Raw genomic sequence first — 16,407 nt, forward strand, 5'->3', positions numbered from 1 at the left:
ACGAAATTGTTGTTCAAGTTATGTAATACTTAAACGAACTTGGATTGCCGGCGAAGAATTAAAACTTAAAATAAAAGGGCAAAACACAAAAAACTCGTTTGAGTATTTCACAAAATAAATCAGTTTGCCTAAATAGTAGTAATCCGTTTTGGTTTATTAATGATTCTTCAAAGCCTAAACATCCAAAAATGCTATTAAAATATAAAATTTAATTGAAATTTAGTAACATTTAATTTTTCTTCAGTTGAATTAAGCTGGTGATATGTTTCATGATGTTTCTAAAGAAAAACTTATTTTCCAAACTATTTATTTATATGATTTAGAAAAACAGCGAGAGAAAGAAAACCAGACCGAGAAAAACCAATGGCAGCATCCACACATGGCTATTTCCCCTTCCACAAATTCGTTTCGCATTCATTTTTTTATCCGCTCTTGCAAGGGAGTTCAAAAGTCCCTTGACAAAGCTAAAATTTAATTAGCCACCCAGCAAGTGGCGTTTGCAAATGAAATTACACAAGCACATTCACACACAGGCACGCACACAAAGGCAGCGAAATGTAAGCCCCACATACTTCCCCTCCTTCCCACTTTCCCTCTCCCTCTCCCCCTCTTCGTCTTGCTCACACATTGGTTTAACATTTAGCCACTTGGCGCGAAAAGGAAATAAAATACACGACAATCCAACAAAAGCGGAGGGCAAAAAAACACGAAACTTGCATCGAAACACGAAACACCCGCCCTTTTTCACCGCCGTGTTTTCTCCGGAAAATTGCTCTGCTGGCGCCCCCTTGCGGGCGGTCTGCCCACCCGCTTGGCTTTGTAATCCTCGCGAGCTTCACAATAAACACGAAAATATAATTTGCAACGTTTTTGCAGGCGACGCGCTTCCGCTGCCAAAGCGCAGAAATGCAATGAGTTTTAGACAATAGAAGTTACAGTGAATGGTCATTAAGAACAACACCTCGCTAGAAGGATCGTTAATTAAAAGTTCATACAAATTTGTTTCATAATCATGTTTAAAAAACTTTCCTAACCTCATGGACATTATGTCATTTTCAGCTGACGCGTTAAAAAGCTTGACTGTCAGAAACGCACCATAAAAATGTCAACCAGCATTATCTTCGCAGTATATTATATTCAACTTAAATAAATCAATTGATTTTACTTTTTATATTCTTGTATTGATTGATGATGTGTTGTTAATAATATATGCTTTTAAGTTTTTATTTGAGGAAATTGGCTTTGAAAAATTCAGTAACATTTGTGATATAAAAAACTTCATCATAACATTTTAGAACTTGGATAATGAAAAGAATCACAAGATAAACATAAATTGTGTTGAAGAAATTAAAATTTTTTTTAATATAATATTATTTTGAAATAAAATAAAGGATTCCCTAAATTAGTTTTTATACCAAAGTTTCCTGCATATAGAAAAACCCATAAAGATAAAATTTAGGTTAACCCTTGAAATGGATTTTTTTAAAAGATTCGTTATTCTATGTCTTTACTGTTCTCGGACCGACTGGGCTTAGCTGGACTTTGTTGGTCCGTGCAAGTAACGCTAATTACCTGGAACTAAATATGGCGCCGGATTCGGTGGCGGCAGCCAATACGTTGCCGTTATCGCCGGATACAACTGATGGCCATTTGTGGCCATGTTTGTGGACAGGGCTGACGGGTGGAGTGGGTGGTTCGGGTGGCTCTGGTGGTTCTGGTGGTGCAGCGGCGGCGGCGAGTGCTGCTGCTGATGATGTGGCGGCGATGAGTTCGCGGAGGAGCTGCCGGAGTTCAGTTTGTTGTAGCGGACGATCGTGTTGTTGTTGTTGATGCTGTTGTTGTTGTTGTTGGGCGGTGGAGATGCTGCATGGGCTTTGCCCGATAGGGGGCGCTGTTCGCTAGTCCCGCCATTTCCATTTCCATTTCCGTTTCCGTTGATATTGCCGCCATTGTTGCTGCTGATGATGTTGTTGTTGTTGTTGTTGTTGTTGTTTAAGGAACTGCTGCATTCCATAATATTTGGGTTTTTCATGTTATTTATTGGCCGCTAGATGGCGCCAACACGCACACTCACGAAAAAAAGGTCGAAGGGTTCAAATACTTTTGTCTAGCTAAAACTTTACTTTGCTTTTTTATGGGCCTCCAGGGCTAAATTAAAAACGAAAAGCCATACTTTATTTGTATTTATATTAGCAAGGGCTGCCATTAAAATGCCACAATTATTCACTTGTGCATAATTTGAATTTTATTTGGCACACACATACACACACACACAAATACCATCGCGTTTCACTCTTTTTTTAGCACAGCGTTTTATGGTCTACCATTTTTGTATAACTAATTAATTTGCCATATCGTCCGGCGAGTGCAGTTTGCCTTTTGCAATAACGCAGTATTTTTTATTGTCGTTCTGTGTTATTTACTTTCAATTTGTTGCACATCCCCATCAACGCAGCAAACGCTAATGGGACGGACATGACCCGCCCGTATGGGTTGTTCATACAGATGGACCATATTTGCCTTTATTGTTACGATTATTATGGCGATCACATAGCGCAGTTGTTTGATTTTGCATTTAATGTCCGTTAAGGAGCCCCCATGCGATATTAAAATCATTGAAAAATCCAAAGCAAATAAACAACAAGTTTTAATCCATCCAACTTTCGCTTAAAAAATTTTTATTGCCGTTCATGTGACACTTTGAGGGGTATCATATTGGATAATAACATTATAAAGTATTTGAATATTAACTGAGGTTCATAAAAACGGTAAAGAAACTTTTTGTATAAAACTTTTTATATTTTATTATATAAAATGTGTTTGCTTGTTAAAAAAAAGCCTTAGGAATTTCTCTCCATGCCAAAATATGCACAACTGGCGCAACTTAGCACTTAGCCACTCCCATCTGGTGGGCTTTCTACCATTCTGTATATATAACACCTGTGTGAAGCTCTAATCAGCTTGAGCGGAGTTTTCAAGAGACGAATGTCTGTGTTTATACAATATATGAGAGGTACTCAGGGTAAATAAGTAACTTGAGACCCAAGCGGGGAGTTTCGAACTGGAAAACTAAACAAGCCGACAACTGTTCGACACCTAAACATATACGAACGGAATGATTGTGAAATTTTCGAGCTTATTTATCCAGATACAACAACGACAATTGTTTGACACTGAAGTTTCGGTTATTTCCCTGGGAAGTTTACCTAAAAGGGTTGACCATTATCTTACTCAAAATTATATGTATGCTAAATTTACATTTTCATTGTGGAATATGTTATATGAACAGCTGTTTCATTTTCTATACTTAAATGACTAAAACTTCGATGACCTTTCAGTTGAATTAATATTTCTCTCTGAAACTTGCCTACAAAATTGCAATATGTTGGATTTCGTACTATCAATATGCAGGATTTTCTACCTCACAAAGAAAAAATTATAAATGGCAAAGAAATATTCATTTTCTAGGAGTGCAAATTTGTCGAAATTCCCTCAAAACTTATTTTCATTTTGTTGGTCATTTCAAATCTGGTCGAACGCAATTGGCTCGAATTGATTTTGTGGCTTCAGTTCTTTTTGAAATTCTGTGAAATTTGAATATTTCCTTGGAGTACTCGTGTTTTCTAATTTTTAGTTTCCCCCGTCCGAGTTTTCCCCGCCCCACCTGCCTCGCCTTTCTATTTTCAATTTCTTCTGACCCAACTGAAATTGACGTTTGCCAGTCTATTGACAGACTGCCTAAAGAAGACGATGATGATGATGATGATGCTGTGGCTGATGTCGAAGCTGATGGCTTCTTGTTTGTACACGGCCAACATATAGACATAAATATGCGTAAATAGACAAGTTTCCCCTTCGCCTCTCTCTCTTTTCTTGGAATGTAACTCAGAAGAAAGTGCAAATATTGACGAGAGTTTCCATTTTGCAGGTGGCTCGAAGTGGAACAGTTTTCTGTTGCTGGTTGCGACATATGCGAAACCAATTGATTCGTCGTCCGAATGGCTATTACTATATATACTCGTTGTGACATTTTCGTAATCATTTTGTTAACGCTTCGCTGGGCCTCCGACGAATTGAAATTGTGGAGTACTGCTTTTCTCTAAGTGAGCTGATTAGTCGGGCTAAAGCATTCGAATTTGTAAATATTCTAACCCACTTTTTCTAAACTTTGTATTATTATCAGGTTGTCTCATGCGCTTCGAGCTTCAAGCTGCAATTTACTTGCCAGCAAACTCGCTCGCAATTATCACATAAACTTCGCATTTACACTCTGAACTTTGCTTTTGGCTCAGCGGCTCATGTGGTTTGTTTTCGGCTTGTTGTTTCTATTGCGGTTGCTTGTTGTTATTATCGCTGTTAAATGAAAATATTCAGAGCGGAAAGTTACGCTTTTCCATTAAAAGCGGGCCATTCGAAGCACGATAAAATCTAGTGTCGAGGTTTCTGTTACGAAGAATATCGAAAGTGAGTTTGAGGTTCGGAAAGAAGTAAATGCAAGACGGAAGAGACTTAAGAATGCATCAAAATAATACGGAAAAAATACATGAATTTTAAAATAAATATAAATAATCCTAAAGATCTTTATGAAATTGTTGAGTCTCTAACGTAAAATTGCAACCAACAAAATAATATTCGAATTGAACTCATGTTAAATCTGTCTACACATCAAGAAATGTATATCCACAAGAATATTTTATGTTTCAATTTAGAAATAAAGTAAAAACAAAATATGTTAATCTTTAACCCATATAACAAAACACAAGTTAATTGAAAGTGTTGGTTATAATTATACATAATTATAGTGTTTCTATTCACTCAAAATTCAAAGTCAATTTTTTGTTTGTGTAGATTCTAAAATACTTTTGAGTTTCTTGAAAAATGTATTTGACTTTTGACGAGCCGTTGACATTTTGTATTTAATACGGGCTGCACTCAAGTTTTCCTTTCTGTGCCGTTTGCCTCGTGTGAGGCTCCTCGAAAATGAAAAAGCGAAAGAAAATTTGACAAGTGACAATTTCCGTTTGTTGACTTCGCCTTTGAGTGATTATTTTGTGAGGGACAGTTTTCCCCAGCCAGATGATTCATTTTGGTTTCAAAGAGCATTACGTGAAGGAAAAATCGGATTACAATTAGTGGAATTTTGTACCAAAGGTCTACAAACACTTGTTGGTTCTTTTTTCTGTTGGTGTTTATAGATATGTTATATGTGCTTTGTGTGTTGTTATACTTTTATCACCTAAATGGGATGCTAAGTTGAGGTCTAAAGGTTGACCTTGTAGGTGAGAGCGTGTGGCGGCGAGGTGACGATGGGTGCTGAAGGGGCTCAGCTCATCGACAGCCTTCATCCGAGGCTATTTATGGCCCGAACACACCCAGCTCCAAGCTCACACACTCGAGTCACTCGGCCGGAACGCCAATTGGATCGGAAATCGCTTTTTTGTCTGTTTCATTCGCCAACTTACATTGGCCTTACCCATCCCTTTACCCCATTTTGACCCAAAGCCCGTCAGCTGTTCTGTATTCGGTGTGAATTCAATTATTCTCCAAGCGATTGCTCGGCTTATTTTCACAGGTAAATAGAGTGGGGCAACAAGTTCGCGATAGCTACTAAAAGTGGTAAATGGCTATAAGGAACACTTATTAAAATGTATCTTTATAGCTGTGAATTCCAACTTCGTTTTAACCTATTTGAAGTTGAAAGCTTTTTGCTTTTCAAAATGTATATACACTTTCCCTAAAACCCTAACCTTTATCCAGTAACCACTGTACTTTCGACTGACTCAAAGCAAAGTTCTTATCGTCCACTAATTATGCAAATGCTATGTGCATTTTGAAGTCCTATTTACACACTCGAAATGCGCTTAATTTGCGTATTCACTAGCTGCCAACCGCGGATCGAGTATCTCGATCCGAAAGATACCTCGAGTCGATCGCACGTCTTGAACTTTAACTTTGACACGCGCGTGCGCGCAATTGTAATTTCCGTTTGGCTCACAAATCGCCTTTATTCTCTCCGATTACGACGACACGTCTCCGATTTGAGAGTATCTGCTAGATACTCGTGGAGAATTTCAGCGATTTGTTTCTGCTATTTTTTCGGAGCTGCCTCTGCCTCTGCTTTTTTTCGCATTCGATCCGAAAACGCGACTGATGTCTGGGCGATTGAGTGACAAACTGCTGGCGACGCTTATTTTTCGCTGCCGTTTTTGCGCTTCGTTCTGCGGTTTATTTTACTTGATTTTTGTAGTTGTAGTTGTATCTGGTATGTACTTTAGCCATTGTGTACTCAGTTCACGATGAGCCGCATGGCGACGTCAAAGCAAAAGCAACAGCAACAGCACCAGCAGCAGCAAACAGTTCGAATACAAAAAATATTATCATTATTGCCGCTGCCTTTCGGTTTTGTGTCAAAATGGCAATAAGAAAAGCGTGCTGGGCTAAAATTGTGCTTGGGAAAATGCGAAAATTATGAGGATTAAATGGGTTTCTAAAGTGCACTTTGAGGGAATTGGCAGAACATTGGGAAATTGTAGGGAATGCTCGAATTCTAAAGAAGGATGAGTTCTATTTTTATTAAATTAGTAACATTATATTGCTAAACCTATTCCCCTTTGCTTTTTATTCATTGTATTTAAAATAGTTTGTGATCAATCCAAGCGAACAATTCAATTTCACACATTTGGATCGTTGAAACTTTAAATATATATATTTAAAATCGAAGCTTAAGTCCGGATTTCTTGGTTTCGTATTTCTCAGCCAAGTCTGTCATTGCATCTGTTACACGTTCAAGTCGTATTTCGTTATATATGTATTTCCATAAATACTCATATTCCTGGCTCGGAACTTCTACCTGAGAGAGGCCCCAACTTTGGGGTCCGGGCTTTGTGTTTATGTTTATTTTCGTTTCGCATTTCAGCAGACAGCTACAGTCCGTCTCATTCACGCCAGTTGTTTAACTTATCATTTAACAGCTCAGAGCTAAAAGCTTTGAAAGCTAGATCATAATTCAGCAGAAAATTATAAGCGATTCCGTTGTCAGCTGACTCTTGAAGGGTAATTTTTTGGACAAATGCAGCCGGAGTGGATTCAAGATCGCTATTTTCCGTTCTTATCGCGAACGAAATGGAAAATTTAATTAATATCAAAGGGAAAACAAAGGCAAACCATATGCCGCAAACAAGTGCTGGAAAAAGGGGGCGTAGTTGGGGTGGAATTATAGAACAATACGCCCCCTAATTACAGCCAGAGATACGGATACGGATACAGATACAGATACAGCCGCTGCTGCAGATACAATGCGAAAACACTTGAACAAAACAGACGCGCTGGCCATTTTCGATAATTGAAAATAATAATTAAAATTCCCCGATTGAAGGGAGAGTGAAAGAGGCGAGTAGGATCGTCCACAATTGGAGTGAAGGAATCCTATAAAAGCGGCAACAACTGCAGGGCATACATAATAAAATTTGTATCTGTTAGTATGCAAAACATGTCGCCTCTTCCCCGCTTTTCGTTGTTCTTCTCGGTTCTTTTGGGTCATAGAGCCCGTTAGCCGTATTTGTCCATCAGAAGTCATCATGGAATTGGTTGTCATTCACTTTGCGCCTCCGCTTTGTTCCCCACCCCCTCTTTCCCCTTTTCCCCCCTTTTTTACCCCCTTTCTGGTCCCCCATTTCAATAGAATATATAACCCCTTTTGCCCGCTTGGGCGTGCGTGATTTCTTCAATTAATTGTTGTCTCCAAGCACTTTGAACACTGCACAATGTCGTTCTTGACAGCACTTTTTCCCATCATTGTCTACACCTAATTGGAGGTCCAAGAACTATGTAGTCGGTCCATTGTGCTCTCCGTGCAACAAAGGTCCATGAAAATATGCATAATTCTAACTCAAACAATGACAATTGTCAAGGTATTGCAATTCATTCTGCAAAGAGTTTTGTGCAATACGGATTGCCCAAGAAGTACGGCAAATGTTTGGACGAGGAACTTGCCAATTATGAAAGAAGCCTTTACAATGGGCTATAGGTAAATTCAGTTAGAGGAAGTACTAATTTATTTAATGAGTTTCAATTTAGTGTGTTTTGGAGTCGAAGATTTCTTTATTAAAGCTCTTTTTGTTTGCCAAACCATTTTCTTTAAAGTTAAGTTACTAAAAACAAGTTTTGAGGCATGATGAGCATTTAAATTGAAGTTATATTTTTAATTTCAATTTATATACCACTATTTAATTTAAATGGAATATTGTTTAACCTTAAAATAGAATTACAATCATCAACACAACTGCTGTTATTTTCATAATTATTTCGAGGCAGTGCAAGACTTTAATGGCTTAATTAATATCTAGTAAACACATGAATAAAGGCAAGATGATTTAAAATAGCTAACAGGTTTTGCGCCACGAGAAGTAAGTTCTGATGAACTCTGGAGAGAAATGGTTCCCTGAAATAAACTCGCGCTGAATCAATCTTCAAGCTTCATTGCCAAACTATCCCCAGCATCCATAAACCAACTCCGTGGGGAGAGATTTCCCCGGCCATTTATCATCTAGCAGGCTTTCCCAAACATCTTTCTTCATGCCGCTTGCCATTTTGGCTCACAAATCTAGCAATTATTCACATATTTCAATTACCGCTCGTCAAGCGTAAGAAATGTCTGTGGCACACATGACAAACTGCAGCTGCAAATGCGATTGCGATTGCGATTGCAACCGCAGTGTTGCAACACAGAATGCAACGCACTTTCAACACGCAACCAGTGAAATTTCTCCAGTTTCAGTGGCTGCCATTCTTCGCATACTCGATCGCCAACGGCACGCAATCTCCAACTAGAATCTATAGCCCCTTTTGAGATACACAGATTAAGATACGAGATGGCCAAAGCAAAACAAAATGAAAACCAAAACAGTGAACAGCTGATTTGACTTATATAAACAGAGGCTCGGAGAAAAAGCTAAGTTGTTTTATGCAAAAAATAATAATAATGGAAATGAAATGAAAACTGGTTAAGACCGCAGCCGGTTCGCCGGAGAGAAGCCGAGGAACTATGAAGAGAATCTGGGAGAAGCCGGCGCAGAATGACTCAAACTGCAGCCGAGATTATAATTTATTTAGCTGGATTCCGTTTTTGCCTCTTTGTACTTAATTATTCGTTTGGAAAGTGCTTTGCATATTGTTTTCGTTTTCGTTTTTCGATTTCATCGGTTTTCTGTTGTCATTTTCGCCGTGTTTACTTTTTGGCAATTGCCAAACGGGATGACAAATTCAATCGACTGAGTTGTTGGCCGCTTGTGCCGTTCTGGCATCGAAAATTAATGTTTTAATGGCATTTATATTTCGGGCACCCCCTAGAAATCGAAATTGAAATATGTCCGAAGGATGCCAGCCCCATATTTTCGGTAGATTTAGCAAAGCTATTAACTTAATGTCGGCTGAATTTTGAGTTATGGGTAAGTCGTTAATTTGAGAGAGCGGAAAAAGAAATGGTACATTCTTTCAGCCACAAAACAAATTAGATCCAATCTGAATGTTTGAAATTCCAACACTTAAACAAATTGTCAGACTATGAGTTTGAAATCTTTTTGGCAAGATTTTTTTTTCAACACTTTAACACATCCCAAAAAATATATAATTTCTACAAAATTATGAATCCATATTTGAGAGACATCTTGATACTTTTTATAAATATCTTTTAAGTAATCGATTTAAAGCTCTCTGTAGAATTTTAAAAGTGAATAATTTGAATTGTTTATTGCACATAATTAGTGTATCTCAAAACAACACCGCACTGTTGTCAATTGTGAAATCGTTTTCTTAATTACGGAATCAACGATGATTCAGTATGAACGTATATCGAGTTATATGGGGAAACAGTTCAATCAATTGGCTGTGCCAATAGTTTATCAATATCTTCGAGATACACGGGCGAGGGTTTCGTTTCGTTTTTCAATTAAGGCTTTGCGGCTGGCGTAGATTTAATTTAAAGAATTTCATTTGCCGCTGACCAACCACAAAAAAGAGGCGAAGATACGGCGATCGTGCCGCGAATGAATGAAAACTGGCGACAATTGCGGATCGTATCTGCGAGATATTAAAGACTTGCGCGCGACTTCGAATAACGAGAAACGATCCCCGATAGACGATCACCGATCGACTGAAAAGCCCGCAAGCACTTCGTCCCGCGATCAATTGCGCTGCACTTCGAGCAGCAGATACTTTTGCCGCTGGCAATGCCGCTCTTGCCGGCTCTCTCTCGCTCTCTCTCTATCTGTTTCCTTCTCTTTTCCTCTCCCTCTGCTTCTCTCGCTCTAAACAGCTGTTGCGGACACTTGTGGCTCGCTCACATGAAAGCCAATTAGCCACGCTCGTTGCCTTCGGCTGTTTGTTTATTTATGTTTGCTGGGGAGTCATCGGCGGTTGACAGTTTTTTTGTACATACGAGTGGCTCTCTCTGGCGCTCCCCTCCCTCTCTCTCTGTCTCTCTCTTTGGAGGTACTGCCCTCTCTTTCCGTTCGGTGCCGGGTTGACTCATCGGTTTTCCTGCTCCGTGGAACGGATGCAAAACGAGGGAAAAGGCTTTTCTTTAGGTTAATTGTTAGGTTTCACCATGAGTGCCTAAGGCTCCATTAAAGATATTACTTTTTTGAGTATAGGAAAATGATTTCACTTGGACAACATTGTATTGAGAACTAATCAACAATTACCTTCAACTGTTAAAATTAATTTTTCAGCACTTATGTATGCCTTAAGTGTAAGCTTGTTGTTCTTGTTATGGAAAATGTTTACTTAAATGAACTGTTTAAAAGAAATATACGAACCAATAATTTTCCTTAAGAAAATCTTTTAATAAGGCATTTAAGAATTGTTTTATTTATATTAATTTCAACTTACAGCTAACTTTAAACTTGGTTTAAGTGTCATGCAATAATAACTATTTCCCTCCTATAAGCAGAAAAAAGTCGCAAGAAAAAAATATGAGGTACTTGATTAGTGTCATCACTTTTACTTTTTATAAGGGATGCGTTATTAGAAATTAACTCGGACCCACTTAGCTTTCAAATTAGTGGTCAAGTGAACAATACGTTTATGTGTTCATAAATTTAGCGAGCAAGTTAAACGGCTTACAGCAGCTTTGGCCGCCCAGGCATTACATAAATCACTGCACATTCAGCTAACACTCTTTCTCACATCTTCCCAAACGAGTTGGCACCACCCCTCCGCCCACCGCCCCCCGCCCTTTCATTTAACATCAGCCCCATCTCGCTTTTCTAACACATTTAATGCCAAGTCGGAGCTGTGTGCTCACTTGACAAGATCGCGACGACCTAAAAGGTTTCGAGACGCGAGCAATTAACATCAGAGCTACAAAAAAATACCGGCCGTATCTGTGTATCTTGCAGATACAGTATCTATGTATCTGGCTAAACGAGCGATCACGTCAAGCGGGGAGCGCGAAAATCAATTGAAGAGCGGTTAGGGGGCGGTCGACTCAGTGAACATAGAAAAGCGCTTTGTTTTCCCGGCCAGACCCGCAGAACGCTTAATAATTGAATCGAAAAGTGTGCTAATGCGACCGGCATTTGAGTATCTGGCAGATACGGGGTCACATACGCCAGTGGGCAGAAATTGCAAACATTATAATGCATTCCCAGATCTGAAGATACCGCCACAGATGCATTCACTTAAACGTTCTTTAGCGTTTAGCGTCTTATACAATTTTAAGTGACACAAAAGATTAATTACCATGTTTTTGGTAGACACATATTTTATTTTTTGAAAAGTGTTGATTTCATAGCTGTATCACTTTATCTTTGGGCTATTTAAAACAGCAAGCTACAAATAATTTATTTTTGGGTGCAAGCGACAATTGAGTTCTTAAATTGAAAGGAAGTTGAGTACAGAGTATCATTATTTTCAGAAATGTTTTCTTGCCCTCAAGGCAGAAGTCTTAATTCGTAGTTCATCTTTAGTCTCTCTCTGTAAAAATCTATAACATTTTATTGTCTTTTTCATTCATAATTCTTAAGCGGTGAAATGAAAATTGATTCGTCGTTTTCGGCGTCTGACAATTCACAAATTATTGAGCCCATTAATTCGAAAGCCAAATGGCATAGGTAGAAATATAATTTTGTTCATAAACAAAAAAGTGCATGCGAGTATCTACTTGCATTTGCTCGCATCCCATTAATTTGGGATGATTTGCATGCGGCTAGTTGGCCAAAACGACAAAAAAACGAGGGGGAGAGACGGGGACAATCGATGGCCAAAAGATGCCGGCAGAAGCAGCAACAGAATAAGGCGTCCTGAACAACTCGGCAACTAAGCCAAGCCAAAAGGGCAGGCTAAAAAGGCGGACAGCTACACAGACGACGACAAACGGCAGCTAAAAGTATTTAGAATTTCTGGCATTTTGTCAAGTGTCGCCGAAACATTTCGCACAACACGCACAGCACTAGAAAGAGCTAGCGATAGACAGAGTGAAAGAGAAAGGCGGAGAAATAAAAAGAGAGAGGGCAATATTTGTGGGTACTAAGGCGAATCTTGCACTTGTTGCGTTCGCAAAATTTGTGTGGCATTTGGAAATGTTTGGCATTTGTTTTTTGCTGATACACTATCCGAAAAGGAAAACACTCTCTTTTCTATGGTAACTGAAATGTTTTTTGTAGCGATTTTAATGGATTCTTTCGAGAAAAAATCTTATTCCAGTAGATGTTTTTAAGAGTATTTAATGAGCATCTACATTTTATACAAAAAACTCTACCTTGTCCATAAGATTTGTATATTTTTCTTGGCAACTGAAATGTATTTTGGTAGGGAATTTAAATGGATCTGTACAAAAGGAAATCCGTATTAAAAGAATTTATTTTCAATGTTGAAAGTATTTAACCCTCTAATACCTAAGAATGCCTTAAGACACTTATTTGTATTATCTAAGAATCGTTAAGTCCAATTGGGTATTAGAGGGTTAAGAGATGCCTAATTTATAAAAGCAAATTGTATCTAAAAAAGTGATTTCTTCTTGCATTCATGTAAAATATTTTTTTTGCTGAGTAAGTTTAAAGATTGTTCTTATACACACCATAAAAGATTTTTATTTAATTTTTTTTCGCATTTTACTTTAAATTTTGAATTTTATAACATTTATTTATTATTATTTATTATTTACAAGGGTATGAAGCAGTTCTTGATCCACAATTTGTATATTTATCACTAGTTTAATAGCTCGCACTTTTCTTGCTTCTCTTTCGTTAGTTGTAGCAATTAATTTCTTTAGTGTCTGAGGCAAAATCTTTTTTGAGTGCATTTCGAAAACGAGCTGACGAAAACGTACTCTGCCCGCCAAATTAAATATTAGAAGAGTTGTTGTTGTAATTGCAGCCTCGACCATTAATCTTAATCCAAGTGACGTTATTTGTTAATAATTCGTTTATTAAACGGTGAAACCAAAAGCAAAATTAAGAGAACTCGGAGAGAGAGATTCTCGCTCAGATGGGTGCCAATTTTCGGTTAATTTACCATAAAATTTCCGTGTTACGTATTTTTAATTTTGTGATTTATTTTTGTCACGCGTAGACACTTGACGCAATCGGACGCAATAGAAGAGAAACAAAGGCAGCGCCTGAAAATCGCTCAAATGGTTTTCGGATCAGTCGGATATATAGTGGGGATGGAGAAAAGTGCTCCACGCAAGGTAGTTGGCCCTTGAGCCACTTGTACACAATCGAAAGCGGAGGAAAGCAATTATGTAAGAAGGGAAAACTGGGAAAGCCCAAAAGGGAACAGCAATCGATGGACAGCGAGTTGAATGCGAGCGATGCCCTAAACATTTCCGCTGCACTCGAGCAATGCTGAAAACAACAAGAAATTCCAAAGTCACGAGCACACACGCACGGCACTCATACACTCACACACACACGCACACGGCGAAACGGAAGCGGAAACGCAGCGCATAAGCGGAGTGCCAGAAGAAGGAGAACACAAGAAGGACAAAATGGCCAATCGCCTTCCAATTTGTGCGATAGACAGAGGACAACAACACGGTTTTCCGATTTAAATTGTGGGAGATAAAAATTAAAAAGTGGTGTGTAAAAATAACAGTTAAAAGATATCTATAAAATTTAGAAGTGCTTTATTGTTAATAACAGCATATAACCAACCTGTTATTAAATTTGGTTTTTTAACAGTGCTAAATACGCATTAACATATAAATTGTAACGATAATACCCTTTATATAAAGCTTTCCTTAGGAAGGAAACGAAATAGGAAGAAAATGAGTAATCTTATGCACTCGACAATTTTCAAAAAAAATGTATATCTAGTATCAAATTTGGTGAATTCTTTTTAAATTTTTAGCGAACATAAATGTATCTTATAAAAAAAGTTTTCAATACATGCCTAATTTCTATAATATCCCTTTGGATTGTAAATGCAAACTAAACCTTACTTGATTTATTTGAACCTATAGGTAGTTTTCTTAAACTGAAGCACAATTGTTAAAGAAATATTGCAAAACTTACATAATTCTTTGAATCTGTCTTTAAAGCAAGAGCTTTTCTTGTTTTATTTCTAAAAGTAATATTTCATCGCTGCTGGCTTGGCATCAGCTTTTTGTTCGAGTTTTTTCAACGAATAACTTCTATGGTCTTTCCTCTTCTTTTCAGCACATATCCTAATCGATTTATTGGTCTCACACAATCCAACTAATACACGATTGTAGCCAGTTACCCTCCCCCCTTCCGCCTTCCGCCTTCCGTTTTCTTTTTTCCATTCGTCCTGTCAGTTTGAGCATTATTCATTTTCATTGCCGCATTCCCTGTTCGAGTTCCGTTTTCATGTGTTGTTTTGTGTAATCAAATACAGACACCACATCCCCTTATCCTTGCTTGTGATTAAGCCCAAAAGGCTTACTCACACTGACAAAAAAAGAAGCAGGAACTAGCAATCAACAGAGCGGCGAAAGGGACAGGAGAGTGCGAAAAAGACGGAAGAAGAACAAATATGCCCGAAAGGATTTCTAAAGGGGAACTTACCATTTCTGTTCTCACTATCCGCCGGCTTCATCTGAATGGGATGGTGCATCTGTCAAAGAGAAAGAAAAAATGGAGAGATGTTCAAAAAATGGGTAATATTTTTTGATCATGTGAATGGAATACAAGGCACTAAGATTAAGGAGTTTCTTAACTTAAGTTAAGGGTTTGAATTTAAGGGAAACTATTCGGCTGAAAAAAGGGAATCTATTTTTATATTTATTCAAACATTTAAAAACGATTATTTGACTTTACAGAGATCTCATCGTTTTCCCATAATCAACATTACCCTTTAAAGTCAAACAAAAAACCCACGAAAACTCTTGCTAGATCAACAATGATTTCATTAGTTTATTGAAGTGTTGTTCGAACTCATTAGATTTGTATTTGACCCAATGCAAATGGAAAGCACTAATGAAATAGATGCCAAAAAGGAAGCCAGAACAAAAAGGGAACAAGAGAGCCCATTTCATTAACGTGGCCATTAGCACTTGAAAAATGCAATTCAATGCGATGCTTTTAACAAATTTCCCATTTATTTTACATTTGTCGTGCGAAATGATAAGGTCCTTGCGATTGGGTCCTGTCAGCCAGTGGCCATTACTTTGATTTCAATTAACTTTTCATTCAAACGGTTCGAGCAGCGGAAATGATAATAATAATACTTACAACGATATTAGAAAGCGGAGCTTCAATTGCAGGAAACTTTTCCCATTGGCCAGACGAAAGGGGAAGTGTGTTGAGGGGGGGGAAAAGGGAGTTCCGGACAAAGTGACTGAATGACTGACTGACTGGTTGGCTGACTGACTGAACGATGTTCAGCAAATTGAAATGAAATGCTTACGGGTTGAGGCCTTCCCGCATCTCTTTTCAGACCAAATAAGACCAAACCAAAGCGAACCGAACCGAAGTGGGAAAGGCAGGAGGTTTTTGCACAAATTACGAGAAAATGTCACCGCCTCTGGTACTTGGTCCTTGGTCCTTGTCCAGCGACTGACTTGCCCCTACTCGACCCCTTCTTGACCCCTTTCCAACCCCCATTATCTACCCCCTTTTCCACCCCTTCCCACTCATTGTTGCGCCATTTTGCTGGTCTATTATTCAAAATTGACAGTTGAATGAGTAAAATGGCCGTCTGCCTCAATCTGAATTGCTCTTTTCTGGCGTTTCATTTAACTGTCCGTCTCGCAGAAGCTGGCTAGTGTGGATGTACATGTATTTGGCCAAGTATCTGTTTGTGCTGGCTAAATCTGGCTGCAAAACCCCTTTTCAATTTAATGGCATAGAGGCTGTAATACGATTTGCAGCAGGTCACTTTTTATTCCTACTCCGTTTGTCAATTAGCAGTCAAAATATTGGTTTGATTTCGGGTTTGGGTTTAAAA

At 38.3% G+C, this 16,407-nt stretch overlaps 1 protein-coding gene across 9 annotated transcripts in view; it reads right to left on the reverse strand.

Annotated features, from left to right (window-relative positions):
* Positions 1-16,407, reverse strand: part of LOC108094500 (CUGBP Elav-like family member 2) — a 58,304-nt gene that overhangs the window by 25,385 nt on the left and 16,512 nt on the right. For 5 of the 9 annotated variants that reach the window (XM_017195102.2, XM_043208670.1, XM_043208676.1 and 2 more), the window contains one exon: positions 15,027-15,075. In XM_017195102.2, coding sequence (XP_017050591.2) covers positions 15,027-15,075 — 49 coding nt within the window. Of the gene's footprint in view, positions 1-1,572; positions 5,818-5,920; positions 6,604-10,001; positions 10,164-15,026; positions 15,076-16,407 lie in introns of those variants that run through there. The other 4 variants (XM_043208672.1, XM_043208674.1, XM_043208673.1 and 1 more) reach the window with 4 other exon arrangements.

This window comes from Drosophila ficusphila, unplaced genomic scaffold (assembly GCF_018152265.1).
Source record: "Drosophila ficusphila isolate 14025-0441.05 unplaced genomic scaffold, ASM1815226v1 contig_607, whole genome shotgun sequence".
Lineage (NCBI taxonomy): Eukaryota > Metazoa > Arthropoda > Insecta > Diptera > Drosophilidae > Drosophila > Drosophila ficusphila.